Source organism: Cannabis sativa, chromosome 6 (assembly GCF_029168945.1).
Source record: "Cannabis sativa cultivar Pink pepper isolate KNU-18-1 chromosome 6, ASM2916894v1, whole genome shotgun sequence".
NCBI lineage: Eukaryota > Viridiplantae > Streptophyta > Magnoliopsida > Rosales > Cannabaceae > Cannabis > Cannabis sativa.
The window spans coordinates 65,397,397-65,414,398 of NC_083606.1; the positions used below are offsets into that span (position 1 = coordinate 65,397,397).

The window sequence follows — 17,002 nt, forward strand, 5'->3', positions numbered from 1 at the left end:
ACACATAATAATAATAATTTCACCTAATAAGTAATAATATTTTTTCTTTAATTTTTATTTGTATCAGTTTCAAATAATATAGAAAAAAACTAGCATAAAATTTAGTATACATGCGTCGCACGTATCTTTTTACTAGTATATATATAGATATAGATATATATAGATGTATATGTTAAATAATGTGTCCTAAAATAATTAGTGCCAGATGAGGAAGGGCACCAATTCAAGGAGAGAAAATTTTCTTTCCACAAAAACCGAAAACAAATTTTATTTCATTTATATAAGTACACATCAGAGTTACATGAAACCCAACTATATTACACATATATTATTTCCTTATTTCAATTATATATAGAGGATAGAAGTAAATAAAGTACATAACTATTTGTACTGTGTATATATACTATATGTAGTTTATCTATAAATTACCTTAATTATTGGCAATGGCATCTTTCCAATTAAGTATACCACGACAAGGTTTCGTACAAAAACTAGTAACGAAAAAAAGTGTTATTGTTATGCATATCCATGGCCTTTAGCAGAAATCCACCATTATAGGGAAAATTTTGTTTGGTAAATGTCAAACCTTTTTGAAGATGATAGCAAAGGCTTCTGCAATATATAACCATAAGACTTAATATTCTTTCAAAAAAAAAAATCATAAATTAATACAGAACATATTTGAATGAATTATATCCATACAGTTATTAACATCAATATAGTAGTTTTGTTTCTAATTGTTCTCGTAATTGAAATTAGAGCTAAACCATATTTACTTTTCTTACAGTCATGTAAATTACTGAGAAAAATATAGATATTGCGTGTAATGAAACATATATATATACATATAATTAATGATAATAAAAATTTAATAAGAAATTAACTACCTGATTAATTTTATTGCCGAAAAGTCTTGCTAATCTTCTGGAATTAAAGCATTTGACTTGGTCAGCTAAACTTCGTTCGAAGATGTCAGACAAGGTATCCAATAGATCTCCATATGTTATGTCAGTATCACGATTTCTCTTAAGTATATCTATTAACACGTATGTTGTGGCACCATTCATTGTCTTCCCAGTGAAAGCCTGCAAATTATATAATAATTAAATCTAAATTTTCTTAATTATTAATTATTACCACGTACTAGTACAAAACAGCTACACAAACTATGAATTAATTAATCTTTGTTTTTTTCTCAATGAGATAGAAGTTGGATATAATAACTTCCCTAACCATAACATGGAAATATATATATAATGATATTTTGGAGGTGTGAAATAATTACGTGTGTGTTTTTTCCTCATAATGCCGAGGGCACCTAATGGTACTGCTAAGTACCACAAAAATTAAAGGCTAATTAGCAATTTTTTTTTCGAAATTTGACATGTACTAAATCATGCCTCTTGAACTTTTTTGGCTGTTAAAAATTCTGAACTATTAAGATTGTTAAATTTAAGAACTTTTATCTAATTTTAGTAAAAAGTTCTAACATGGATAAAAGTTCAGGAGACATGATTTAGTACATATTAAAGTTTGAAAGACATGATTTGGTAGATATCAAAGTCTGGGGAGCATGATTTAGTACATAAACAATCACTGAAACAATAAAATTGAATGAAATTAGACAAAAGTTCTTAAATTTAACAATCTCAATAATTCAGGGGAATTTTTAACGGCCCAAAAAATTTAGGGGGCATGATTTGATATATATCAAAGTTTGGGAAAAAAAATACTAATTAGCCAAAATTAAAATATCATTATTAATGTAAATTAATATCAGGTAATATAAAATAGGGGAATTCCTTATATATTATTTTTTATTTTTATTTTCAAATTTACAGTTTCGGTTTTTTCCGGTAGTTGTCATACGAATTTTAGTTGCGATTTAGGTTGCTCCGTTAGTTGCTATTAGAATTTCTGTGTGAAATTCCGTAAAATAAAAATAAACTGTTTTAAAGCATAAAAATAAAAAAAAATTAATAAAAAAAAGCTAATGACACCATAAAATGACTAATAGTAATGCTTATAACTCTTTTAGACTGAAAGACGCATTAATTTGATAGTACTAATTCAAGGAAAATTTAAAAAACCATAAAAAATATTCGAAGAGCATCATCTATTTAATTATTCTAAAACCTATTATATTCATATACTAAAAACTTTATGAGGAACCCGATACTCTCCTTCTCTTTAGTTAAAATCTTAATTAATTAAACAGCTGATATTAAATGAATATAATTATTAATTAGATAGAATCCCTTACAGTAGTATCAGCAGCCAATTGATGATCTTCACAAGCACTAAGGCAAAGAGCCCATCCACCATTTGTACATTTCAATGCTTTTGATGGAGGAGTATGATCTTCCCAATTCTTCCTATATAATATTACAAATTAAAAAATAATTAGTCTACAAATTATAATAATATATAAAAGATATATATCATAATAAATTAAGTCTACAATAAGACTTACTTTTTGATATCATAGACATATTGTAGATCAAGAATAGTTCCACTATGACAAGCATCAACAATGGCATGAAGCTTGACACCAGTGGGGAGAGGCCTTACAATCATGGTGTTGATATCATTGTCGAAGATCATTCCATTCTCCACAAAATCAACAGGACAAATGGTCTCATCGAAGCCATCGAGTTCGTCGCCTTTGAAATCGGGCTGTCGTAAACCATGTCCTGAGAAGTAGAACACTAAAGAGTCTCCTGCCTTGCAGTCCTTAACCAACCATTTTAACCAGTATTCAATGTTACTCTTAGTTGGCTTAAATTCTTTATTATTTTCATATTCTGCATCCATGTAATTAATCCCATCATTTAATTAATTAATAATCAATGTATAAATACACATAGTATAATTAATTAACTAACAATTTTTATAATTCGTTACCTTTTATAACTTTAATTGGAATCTTAATTTGCCAAGAGAAATTCAAAATTGTTCTTTATTTATTTTTTTTTTTTAAAAAAAAAACCAAAAAGTGATATACATATCTTGTAATTTCGATAGTGCTCCCGGTGAGGTACCACCTTAATGAAAGTAATTCTGATATTCTTTTTCTCAATTTATTTTTATAACAATATCTATTATTATTATTTATTAATGTTCTTTTTAAAAAGATAACAATATGTTTATTAATCATAGTAAATTATTTTCTATAAAATTTAAAGAAATCTACTTTTCAAATTTAAGTTCAAAATAATAATTGCTTGCCACATATTAAAAAATATTGTTCCACACGATTAAATGAAAAAATATTTAGCTATATATAACAACATAAACAGCTTTACTCATTATTAATTTTAGGGGGTTTTTCAATAATATACCTAAATTATAAAAAAATTACACAATTAGATATTTTAATCAGTCTCATACGGTACCGTACAAAATAATATCACCTCTTTCCTTTTCATTTTCTTAAGTCCGCACTTAGCACTTTTTTTCCTTTCTCTATCTTTATTGCATTTGCATGGCAGCTTTTTGTTTTTTTTATTATTTATTATTTTTGTCTACATCTGTGTCTTTCTCTTTGATAATTGTGTAAAAGAAGAACTTAGCTTCATCATTAACTGTTTTAACTCAAGATTGGTACCAACTCAACCTACTTTTTAAGGTGATTATTTAAATACATGTGATAAATATATATTTTTTCACCCTTACAATAAAATACTTAGAATTAAAAGTAATTTTTAAGTTTCTTTTACATATTTTATTTTATTTTATTCAAAAAAAAAATAACAATTAACTCAATCTTAAACTCAAACAACATTCAATATTTCATAATAATCTTTTATTTATTTTATATTTAAAAGTTACTATGTGTAGTTAAAAAGTAAGACACTAAGATATTAATTAGTTTTTCTAAGTGTAACTTTATGATAATATTATCTCATATATAGTTCATTACCTAAAGAAACTAAATAGTATCCTAAATATCACAAAATTAATTACATTATTAAAACTTTATTTTAAGTAACAATATTTTGTTATTTAAGATAATTCTATGTTATTTTTTATATTTGTATCAACATTTTCATTACTTTCGAAACATATTTGAGAATTTAATGAGATACAATAAAGTATAAATATTTACTACATAACTTATGAGTGCAACTATAAGTATAATAATTTTCATAATATAACTAATGGTATAATGTTTAAAATACTATTTAGTTACTTTATCGTTTTTTAAAAAATATCTTAAAACAATTCTACTTTTTTTTACCTGAATAACTCTATTAAATAGACTTATTCTATATATATATATATGATTTAGTAACTCATCCATTACTTATTTAACAGTATCTAGATTACTTTTTTTAAGTAAATTTTCACGTTAATTGTAAGTATATTTAAGAAATTAATAATTATAATTACATAAAAAAGTTACTATTAAGTAATAATCACATATATATTTATATGTAAGTGTTACCTTTTAACTTTATCAACAAAATTAGTATAATAATAATTAAATACTATTTGGTATCCTTTATAAATTACTTTAAAAATTTATTGAAATTTTTCTATAACACAAACTTAGAAAAAATACAATATGTTAACTTTTAGTAGCTCGTGAAATTGGTTAGTTTATTAAATTTAAGTAAAATTTAAACTTTGACCATTTCTTTAATTATTCTCATATAACATATGTGGTTAATCAAATATAAAAAAAAATTAAAAAGTTACATATATTTTTTATCATCTTTATTGGTGAAGGTAAAAAAATATTTGCTTCTTACTATATTAAAATGATCATTTTGAAGAGTAAATCACAATAGTATAATTTTTAAACCTAAATAATTATTAATATGGCCGGAAAAAAATTTAAAACTTAAAAAAAAAAGTTTTTTATAATATTATAAAATAAAAAGACAAAAAAGAAAAAAAAAAATAGCTGTCAAATAATTGGATCCGTACCTCTGCTATTTAAGAAAAACAAAGCAAAATAATAAAAGGACAAAAAAAAATTGTTTGTCAGAGGAAGAAGGACCAGCGGTATTTTAATATGAAAATGGGCGGTATTACTATTAAAACCAACGGTATTTTGCATAATTAAATATCCGAGCAGAATTTTATAATTAAAATGAAATTTACGTCACTTGATGTAAATTTCTCTTAATTTTACTCATTACATTTTTAAAATAGAACCCCATAAATTTTGTCATTCAACATACAAAACTAGACATGTGAGTGTGGAACAAATTATTAAAACTTTTTCAAAATTATATGATCACAATATAATTTGTTATATATACAAAAAAAAAAAATATATACTTTAAGTGTCTCAATAGAGTTCTGCATTTTAATTATTCTCTTATTTATTTATTTATTTTGCAACTACTTAAGTTTCTCAATCACCATTAACCAAAAGAATAAAAAGTAGACAGCATGTGATCACAAAGAGTAGAGAATAAATAAAAAGGTAAATTGGAATCGGAAAAGTTTGCACATTTAATTTAGCTTAATACTTTTATCAATTACACAACAACAAGAATCTTTATATCCATATATAAATCTTTTGTTTATGAAATTGTTATGTATATAGTATTTTTTTTTTACAGTTTTTTTTTTATATTTTTTCATTTTTTATTCAAGCTATTTTTATTTTAAAGTTATGCTGTTTTTATTTCGAGATTATATTATTTTCATTTTATAAAAATTATTTTCATTTCGATGTTATATTGTTTTTATTTTGAAGTTATACTGTTTTTATTTTTAAAAATAAATAAAAAATTAATTATAAAAGTATAAATAATTTTTTTTTTGTAAGAGATTGATCATATATTATTATTATTATTATTATTATTATTATTATTATTATTATATAGGGTATATATTACACAGTATATGTTATCCTAATATCCAGTTCATATTTAGTTTATAATCTACAATTTTTTCAAACTAATTTTGTTTGTATATAACTAATTATTAACCACCAAAAAAAATCAGAAAGGGTTGCATTTAAGTAACAAATATAAGAGATACTTTTTAAATCTTTGTTAATTAAAGCGAGACACTCTTTTTATAGTATTATGAATATTAGAGCTCGATTTAAGTTGCCTAACATTACAAAAATTGATAACTTAGAGATAGGTATAGTGATTTTTATATTATTTATTGATTTTAATTATGTAACACTTATATTAAATTACACTAATAAACATGCTTGTGATACTAATATTAAGAGCTCTTGTTTGATAAATCTTATAAGAATCGTATTATATGAAATAACAAATAATATTATATTTAGATAAAATAATTTATTATATTAATTATTATGATAAAAAAATTTAATACAATTAAAGTTATATTATTTAATACATAACAAATAGTATGTATTAGTTTGTATTATAATATTTACAAAGAATCTACGGTCAACCCTAATCTCTGACCTCGACTTGGGACTCGGATCCTGACCCGGACCCGAGACGTGTACCCGAGCCCCGACCCAGACCCAAACCCGAGACCCGGACTCGGACCCTGTACCCCAAACCCGCGACTCGTATTCAGACCCAGACCCGGGACCTGTACCCGGACCCAATTCTGAATCGAATCTCGAACCCCAAACCCCAAACCCAGACATGAACCGTGACCTAGATTGTGGACCTGGACCCGACCTGGAGTTTGCGTTGGGATCGAGTTTATTAAAAATATAATAACTTTGCACAACTTTTTAATACAAGTTAATACAAATTATAGTATTGTATTAAATAATACTAATACTAATACAATACAATCTAGCATAACTTAATACAATAAGGTGTATCAAACTAGCCCTAAATATTTTAAATTCCTTTAATGACATGTTAAGGGAAAAGCTAGATTAAACACATCGACATTTTCAAATTTAACTAATCTATGGACATGTAAAGATATGTACTTAATATATGATATATAGATAATAGATATCTATCGAATTTAAACTGATGAAATGATAAATTTGAAATTTTTATAATAGTTACTAATTTGAAACAAAAATAAATAGGATTAGTTATCTTTGAACTATCACCCCTTAAAAAAAAAAAAAATCAAAAATCTACTCGAATTATATCAAAACTATTGTAATTTTGCAAATATTTGTGTGCTCCATATGTCAATCTTTAACTTAAATTAGTTAAATAATAAAACTTTAACAAAACAATACATAATTCAATAAATAAATAAGCAAATTACGATTAAAGGATTAGTTACCTGTGAGGACTCGAATATTTTGAGGAAGATATTGGTACTGATTGATCAACAAGTATCTCATGTCCTTCACATCATTCACAGTTCCTTTGAGCATGAATTTACGCTTATGACTATACGTAACGCCGCACAGAACAGCCCTCTTAGTATTATTATTATTATTATTATTCCCTCTAACATGATGATTTGATGATGATGATGATGAATATTGCTTAGTAGTATAATTGAGAGACTCATACGACGACCCGTAACCCATTTTTTCCTGTTGATCCCTTCTAAACAGCCAACACAATTCACTCAATAATTCTCTGAAAAAACTTTGCTGTTGATTTTCTTCACACGCACTATGAGGTTCTTTTGTTGTTGTTGTTGTTGTTGTTGTTGTCTTGTTGATATTCATATCGATGGCTTGAGTGCTTTTTATATGCCAAAGGGAAAGGTATTATTAGTGAATTCGTATAATCTAGCTAGCTATAGCTGGTTGAGAGGGTGACCCAATTAAAAGATTATGAGAAAAGGGAGATGATTTTATGATGGTATTTTAATGATATATAATAGATGCATGGAATTGAAACCAACGGCAAGGAGAAGAGCTGACTATATGAGATATATACCTATAATTATAGCTTTAATTAGCAGCCTTTTTTTGAACCTTTAATTCTTTATATATATGCATGTATGATGTATGTACTAGCAAGAGTAGTATAGTGCTATATCTTTATTTTAAGAAAGAGTTGGAATAACACAATGAAAAAACTCAAACGCGGCCGTGTTTTGAATAGTGCGGTATATATTTATATATATGGTGAATTTCTTTCTCAGGTTTTTGGGATTTATAATCACTAAAGATGAGGAATAGTTCTGATTTATCATTCAAGGAATATAGTAGCTTCCTTGTGTTGTTAGAGTTCACATAATTATTATATAAGGTATATTGAGAATATATATGTGATTGATTGTCAGTAAGGAATAGGTAGTATTCTATGCAATTTATCTTTTTTTTTTTTTTTTGTATGGATGTAATTTACAAATTTAATGAAATTAATAAATATTTATTAATTCAATTTTACAATTTTTTTTAGTATATACTGCATAGAATAGAATAGATAGAAATCTTGTAATTGATATTTGTCACCGTGTCGGTTACTTTTTGTACTTTTTGTGAGCTTCCTTCCTTTACAGGTCCAAGCTGTAATAAGCATTGAGGATGGCTGGATAAGGCATCTCTTCTAGGGATGGAAATGAGACAGGTAATAATTAAGGAGTGATTTCCCGTTCCCTTCCGTTCATTATTTTAATACGTCTCTCCAACTCTATCCTTACAAACTTTTTAAAATAAAGTGTCAATTTATATTTTTTATGTAATAATTTCTTAGAATAATTAGTAATTTTTCTTCTGAACTTTCGACAATATTGATTTTGCTTTTAAACCCAAATCTCCTTCTTCCCCGACCCATTCTCTTCTCTATTCCCATTTTTTTTCATTTGAAAAACCTCCATTAACAACCCTAATCGCGAGACCAAGAACAAGAAGAAGAGGAAAAGGAGGGAGAAGCCATTAACGACCCCGAGAACAAGGTTTGTTTTTATTTTTAGAATTTTCTTTTTATTTTCATCTTCTTATTTTTTTTTTCTACATTTGTTTCTCTCTAAAAAATACAAAGAAAAAAAAAACACATCTCCCAAACTGGCGTTCACACCATCCAACTCCGACGTTGATGTGTGTCGTATGCTGTATCAAATTTACTATATTTTTTTATTCTAATACTTTCAATTATTTCAGTATAAAAGTAAGTACGGGTCGAACCCACGAAAACTATGTTTATTCAATTATTCAAAAATTAATGACAAGAGTTAGGAAAGAGAGTTTTGAGATTGAAATTAATATAGCAGAAATAAAAATAAAACAAACGGATTAAAAATTTAGATTATGATATGAGAAGCTAGTTAAAGGTTATTCGCCACCCTCAACAATCATTCCTAATTCCTATTAAAGAATGTAATTTTTCAATTTCCAATCAAACTATTAATCCCGCCGCTGAAGCAGTCAATCATCTCAATTTCCCTATTATATGTAATTAAGGTGAAGCACTCAATAATAAACTCTTTTACCTAAGCAGTAAATCCACGAAGCATGCAATTTATTTAACTTAGATAAAACTTTGAGATTTATGGAGATAGACTAATCTAGGCAACAAATTAATGAAGCATATAATTTATTTAACCTAGGTTCTATTCTTCATCACAATTAAAATTACAATTTGTCACAAATACTTAGAATCCTAAACTATTAGGTGAATTGTAATCCTAAGATGATGGTAGATTAAAGTAAAGCGACTATCAAAATAAAGCTTACTGCTCCGAAGATTGAACACTCCAAGTCTAACCGCCTCAATATGTACAGTCTTCATTCGCTCGTCCACGGTACCCTTCTCTTTCGAACTGATGTGGTTATCCCTATCGAAATCTAGAACTATGAGTTGTGAAGCAAAAAATTGCTCACAGCTATTTAGCTTTAGCTTTGCCTTTACCTACACATATAAACAATATATGTGAGTCGAAAAAATCAGTAAGAAAAGTATAATCATAACATAAACATAAACTGATTACAACTAGGCGTCCATACATCAAATTATAATCGTATCTCACATCCCATGTGTACTGAGTCTAGAACGTTCATACGACAGTACTATTGACCATAATATCAGCCTATACTCGGTACTCTAGTCATACCAATATGATAGCGTCAATCTATACTATGCTAAATATATATCCGTCGGTATTCAGTCCAACTCTATGTACACTAATACCGTCATTACTGATATGTTATCTAGTAGGTATTCATAAACATGCACGCTAAATATGTAAGCACATATGCATTTATTATACTAGTCTTACCTTGATTCTAAATTCAAGTGTATCGTTCAACCTGAGAGGAACTGTTGCTAGATGATTTACAGTCTCTTAAGTCACGACATACGTAAAATTGATAAGTGATACGCTAAATCACTTTTTCAGTGACTTAAACTTAAAACTAAAGATTTCTCTATCGATAAATAATATGAAAATACCCTAAATATTGAGAAAACACAAAAACTAAGGCTCCCAAAATTGCAGAAACTGGCAAACTAGATTTTTAAAACGGTAAACTATTTTTTGGGTCCTGCCTGAGAAACCAATTAACCTGTTCTAGAGAAAACCCAACGAATTTTGAAACATGTTCAAAACTTCCCCAAATCGTACCAAACTCTCCAGAACACATAATTATGGCAAAATAAACATAACAGCAGGAAACTTAAAATGAGAAACTGCGAAGAAAAGAGGAAATTGTTTGTAAGGCCGCGGCCTTAGTATAAAAAAATGGGAAACATCAATTTTTGGCTATATTTAAAGGGGGCTGACGACAAAGCTTTGTCACCATTCTAAAATTGAGAGGAATTCTGAGTGAAGAAGAAGAGCACGGAGCAGAAGGCACCAGTGAAGGACTCCAAACCGTGTTCTTAGATCTTCCATCTCTATCTTTCATATTTTTCATTCAATTTTTTTAGAATGTCTTTTATTGGATAACTTCTTTTAAGGATTATTATGTGAACCACTTGAGATTATTTTATGGATTAATGTGATGATACAATTTTTTCTTATTCACTTTATTCAATTTCCATTCAATCTATTTTAATTTTATAATTATTTACTGGCCATTTATAATTGTTATTTATAAATTCAAGTTAAAACTTTGAAATGTGAGATTTGAATATGCTCTCATTGATACGGATGTAAATTGATTTAGGACGAAAGAACCTAGATTGTTTGTATGATCTTATTAGTTAATGATATTTGTGTGATTAAATTTATCATAAAAATATAGGAAGTTTTTACATAGATTGGGTTTATAAGTCTTAATTAGATTATAAACTTCTTAACTCAACTTATTAATTGAATAGGAAGAAAAAAAATTGAATAATTACATTATGAAGTAAAATAAAGGATAGTTGGGGATCGTAATAATCCTTATTTTTATTAATGTTATTTTTCGAAATTTTAATTATTTTGTTATTTTATTTATTCTTTATCCAAAAATTATTATTCATCAATTAGAACTAAAGAATTAATTAATTGCTACTTGATAATCAATCTTCGTGGAAACGATACTTTACTTATCATTATATTACTTATTTCGATTGCATATACTTGCGTATTAAAATTTATCGAACAAATTTTTGGCACCGTTGTCGGGGATTGAAATTATCAATATCAGTTTGATTAATGTTTATTCTAATTTGATTATCCTTTTGTTTTGCTAATATTTTTATTGTATGAGTTTGTCTTGCAAGGTACATAAAAAATGCTACACAAAGGTTACCTTGTGAATTGTTTTCAACAACACAATAAGTAATTCTACGCTGCTTCAGGAAGGTTTAATGAATTAGCAGTGAGATGTCATCACAACTATTTCAGGGGCTGTCTCACTTTATTCTTTCACAATGAATTGAATGATGAAATAAAAATTTGGGTAAATTATAGAGCAGAGGTAACTGGAGAGCTATTGTTAAGAAGAAGTCATGAAGGCATAATGTATTTATTGAATGATCACTACTACAAAAAGTACAATTCACGTCGGTTTTTAAGTGTCACTTAAAGAATTTACGTCGGTTTATAAAACCGACGTATATACTGTAGTCGCAAATAGTTTTTTATTAGCGTCATTTTCAAAACGACGCAAAAAACAATTTTTGACATTTATTAACCGACGCTAAATACTTACTTTTCTACTTTAGTTTATGCGTCGGTTAAAAAATGACGCTAAATGTTTCATGGCATTTTAAAACTGGCACAAAACGTCGGTTTAAAAATGTCATATCTATTACGAAAATATTTTTTTTTTAACCTATTGCGTCACTTATAAAATGAAACACAAATATAAATAAGGGAAAATTGCAAATTTTTCATGTAACTTTTCATGTAATCACACAATACCAAAATTGTTAATAGAATCGATCCTAAAACTTAAATTTCATGTATATCGTAAACTAAATATAAACTAATTACATATGTAAAATATAACAATAATCATAAAACTTGTTACTCATGTATTATAACAAAAATAGTAACCTTGTACTAAATTCATAATTAAAGTCTTCACAAATTCGACCCACTCATCCCGTACTACATCGGTCCCTTTATTACTAGAGCGTCTGACTTGAACTGTAAAACAAAAGATAAAAAAAAAACATTAATGTTTTCTCTATCCTCCTCAAAATTCGGTATTTTTCATAGTGCTAATTTGTGCTAATGTGTCGGTAATTAAGAGGTTAATTTAAAAATAAAATTGAAAAGGACGAGAACATTAACTGTTCATTATATATATAATGGGTCCGCATGCTACTTCTACTATATACTACCAAAAAGAAAAGGCAGTACCATCATGTCATGTCATCTCTGAAATGAGCTTATGATTATAGGTCTAAACAATTTTAATAATTTTCATGATTATTTCGTTTTATTAAGGAAACTAAACTGGAGTATTATATCCTTAGAAGTGTACAAACAATAATCGAAACTCTGGCATATATATTAATGGCTCATCAGCACAGAGTTATTAATAACGACCAATATAATTTAGTACTAGTACTATAGCTAGTCAAAATGAATTTTCAAGTGTGGATATATATAATACATATATATATAAATATTGAAAAAATAAAATAAAAGCATACGACATTGGGATCCTTCACTTCAAGGTTGGAGTCACAAATACCCTTGTAATGACCGCTCTAGTAATGTGGATTAGTAAAGGCAATTAGCATTAATTTTTATTATTTTATTATTATTTGTGAATTTATTTAATTCTGAATCCCAATATTTAGAAATAAATATTAGAGTTATAATTTCTCAATTCCGGAGATTTTATTAAACTCTAGGGGTATTATTTAGCTTATATGTGTAATATGTTATTTTTGTAATTTTTGCTCGGCGACAACGGAAAATGCGATGGATGGCTAGATTGATCACATGGGTAAGTTTAGAACCTTATTTCATAGTGGGAAATATTTTAGAGAAAATAAATTATCGGGGTTATGGAATTTGACCATTTTACCCCTAGCTTTTGAATTACCCTAGTTTTGGGTCAAAGGGCAATTTTGTCATTTGGTAAAATAATGGGTTAGGTGGCTGCCTTGTATAGTGACACCTAGCAAGATTGATTTCAGCAAGGGAAATAGGTTTTCCCAACCATTTATTTCATTTAGTGAAATTAAGGAAAAATCAAAGAATTGAAGAACAACTCTTGTCTCCCTCTCTCTCTCTTCGAAGGCAGCTAGAACAAGGGGAAGGGGCTGTAATTTTATTGGATTTCAGCCAAAGATTCAAGGGGAAATTCAACTAAGGTAAGCTCTAGCAACTCTTAGCCCTAATTCTTGAATTTAAGCTTAGGTTGAGTATGTGAAATTGAATTTCAGGGGCTGTTAGGTTTTGAAAGGTTTAGGGTTCGAATTCTAAAGTTAGTTTGAGTTAATCTAAGTCCCTAGCAGCTGGTTTTATTGCTTGATGTTAGTTCTAAGCAAGCTTGAGTTTTGAAACTCAAGCTTTGAGCTTTAATGGCAACTTGAGATTTATTGATTTGTTTTGTGAATTATTGGTTGGAAATGGTTGTTTATGCATTGTATAGGTATACTGGAGAGTTTGATAAAGTTTGGTTGAGATTTGAGGTCATGGGGGAAATTTTTGGGTTCCCAGCACAGAACCGGAATTCCGGTTCTGAGGGACCTGTATCAACCGGTCGACCGGATGGTGACCCAGAACCGAATTTCCGGTTGGGAACCGGTTTGCCTGTTGGGGGAATTTTCAGAACCCTAGTTTTGCCCAATTTTGAGATATTTAGGGTATTGCCATGAGGTTTATCGATAGGGAAACTTTTAGTTTCAAGTTTAAAGTCCCGGGAAGTGATTTAGCGAGTCACTCATCTGTGTTACAATTATTGTGATTAGGGCATCCATCTAGCACGTGATTTCCGTTCAGGTCGGCCAGCACACTTGAATTCGGAAAACAGGTAAGAACTGTGTATAATGTATGATGTGATTATCTGAATGTGTGTATATGTGTTTGTATATGCATGCTTGAATTATGTTATGCACTACCAACACTTGTATGAATATGTTATAGAGTGCATTGGTATAGTGATTACTATTGTTGTGAGTACGAAACAGTGATACCAACACGGGCACGGGAAAATGCTAAGGTGTGTGGTACATCACTCAGTGTTACTCAGTGTTCGGGGTAAACCCTACCAACACTCGTATAGTGAGGTACGATGTGTATGTGGTATAGTAGTTGTACCCTAGTGTTGAACGTTCATACTCATCTGTTAAGCTCTGTAAATAGGTGTATGGGCGCCTGTTTACAGGTCGGAAATCATATGGTATGTTATATGGATTTCTTACTGAGTCCGTTGACTCACAGTTTCTGCTTCCATGTGTAGGTAAATGAAAGGCGAAGGCTGAACAAGAATGAACCTGAGTTCGGGTGAGATTGTACATGTCAAGTAGCGCGACCTGGAGTGTTCGGTCTCGGGACATCTGGGAATTGTATTTTGAAAGTCGTTGTGCGACCTGGAAATTATGTATTTTGAAATGTATAGTTTGAAAAGTAAATTTTACAAAGTTTAAAAACAGGATCCCGGAATTTGTAAATATTATATTATATTACAAAGTTTAGTATTTAAAGCAAAAGTTTTAATTTGACACGTTTTTCGAGAAATTTCTTTGATTAGCAAAGATTGCACAATAATTGAAAAAGCACTGTAGCGTGCCTTAGCATTAGGGCGTTACAACCCTCCATCTTGCCCGTACTAATCCCAACCAATTGAAGAGGAAGACCATACATCATCACTTTCAGAAAAAAATAATACAATTAAAGTCTATGGTAAGATCTCTAATTGATAATTTAATGGTTCATAATGTGGAGTGTTTTAAGGAAAATGACTCAAATACCCAAGGTTATGAGTGTTGTTTGAATAAAGTAGAAGCACCATTAGTTGAGTCAAAAGAGGGGCAAATATTATCCTGATTTTTGCCCACCTGATGTGGCATGTCTGCGTGGACAACATCAGTGCCACGTGGGAGTACAGCTCGTCAACAAGAAGGCTAAGTCATCTACACATCACTTCAACCAACGAGGAGTCTGAGTACTCAAGCGGGATGACAAATGATACACCAACCACCTCAAGGGGGCTGATCGGCCACCCGTGGTCGGTCCTGTTAGAAATTATTTTACCAGGATCTTAGATCTACTCACAAGTATGTTGATTAACACCCTAAATATGAACTTCTAAAACGATTATGAAATAAACACATATAAAGTATTAGAAACCTTACATTGGGTGCAGCGGAATAATATGACTCCTTCCGTTCAGATCTCTAACCCTTGTATCCTTTCTGTCGCAGAGTATTATCAAGATCTGAACCTGGATCTCTTTCTCTCATTCTTTAGTGCTGAAACTCCTTCTTGTTGAAAGTCTTTCTTCACGATCTTCCTCATTATGATTGAGGTATCACTTGCTGTGTGTGGGCACTACTCTAATCACTAAGTGGTTCGAAATCTCAAGGAAGAAGAAGAGTAAGAAGTGGCGGCTAGGGTTTAGAGAGAGAAGGCTCAGGTTTTTCTATGAATGAAAGTGTAATTTTCCTGAAGCCTTCACTATCTATTTATAGAATTCCACTAGGGTTAGGTTTGAATTATTTGGCATTAAAATAATGAAAATATCAGATGATAAACCCTATAAAAGTGGTCGGCCTAGGCAATATGGATTTGGGCCTCACTTTTTGCAATTTTGCAGTTTTATCATTTTTGCATCTCATTTTCTCAAAAACGTCAATTTTCAAATTCAACCATTTAAATGTCAATTCTAACTATTTAACAACTATAAATAACTATTAAATAATATTGTCATTTATCATATTTATTATTTGAACCATACAAAGTATCATAATTAACAAATATGCCCTAAAAACTCTTTCTTTACAATTTTGCCCTTACTTAGTGAAAAATTCACAAATAGACATAGTCTAATTTGAGAATTATAATTGATTAATCAAAACCAATTATATGAGTCTTACAAGCAATATTATCTCAACTAGTGGGGGGACCATGGGTCTATATAACCGAGCTTCCAATAAGCAGATCAAGAATTTATAACCTAAATTCACTAACTTATTAATTCTTCGTTGAATCCACGTATAGAACTTAGAATTGCACTCTCAGTATATAGAATGCTCTATATGTTCCACCATATAGACACATCATTAGTTATCCATTGTTATAATCCTAATTTGATCAATGATCCTCTATATGAATGATCTACACTGTAAAGGGATTAGATTACCGTTACACCCTACAATGTATTTTATCCTTAAAACACTTAACCCCGTATAAATGATATTTCAGCTTATGTGAAATGAGTACTCCACCATTTATTTTCGTTTGGTCAAGCTCGAAGGAGATCATCCTTTACTTACTATTCGTCAGATAGAAGCTATAGATTCCATGTTTATGTTAGCGCTCTCACTCAATTGCACTACCGTGTTCCCAAAATGTACGTATCACCCTGACCCAAAAGTAGGCTTAACTAACAAATCAATGAACACGAATAACCTCTTGAGATTGAGCCTAATCATAACAAGATTAAGATCATTTGATCTAGGATCAACTAGGCGATATTGACTTGAATAGATATTACGGTAAGTTTAATAAATCTAAGTCAAAGTTCAATATCGGTCCCTTCCGATGCATACTCCATGCATACAAC

General features: G+C 29.1%; 1 protein-coding gene across 1 annotated transcript; it reads right to left on the minus strand.

Annotated features, from left to right (window-relative positions):
- Positions 1-237: 237 nt before the first annotated feature.
- LOC115724527 (metacaspase-1) lies at positions 238-8,092 on the minus strand. Its single transcript, XM_061117434.1, has 5 exons — positions 7,207-8,092; positions 2,474-2,804; positions 2,264-2,375; positions 888-1,085; positions 238-612 (listed from the first exon to the last, which is right to left on the minus strand). Exons 1-5 carry the CDS (start codon positions 7,601-7,603, stop codon positions 553-555), a joined length of 1,098 nt encoding a protein of 365 aa, XP_060973417.1. The 5' UTR covers positions 7,604-8,092; the 3' UTR covers positions 238-552.
- Positions 8,093-17,002: the final 8,910 nt, after the last annotated feature.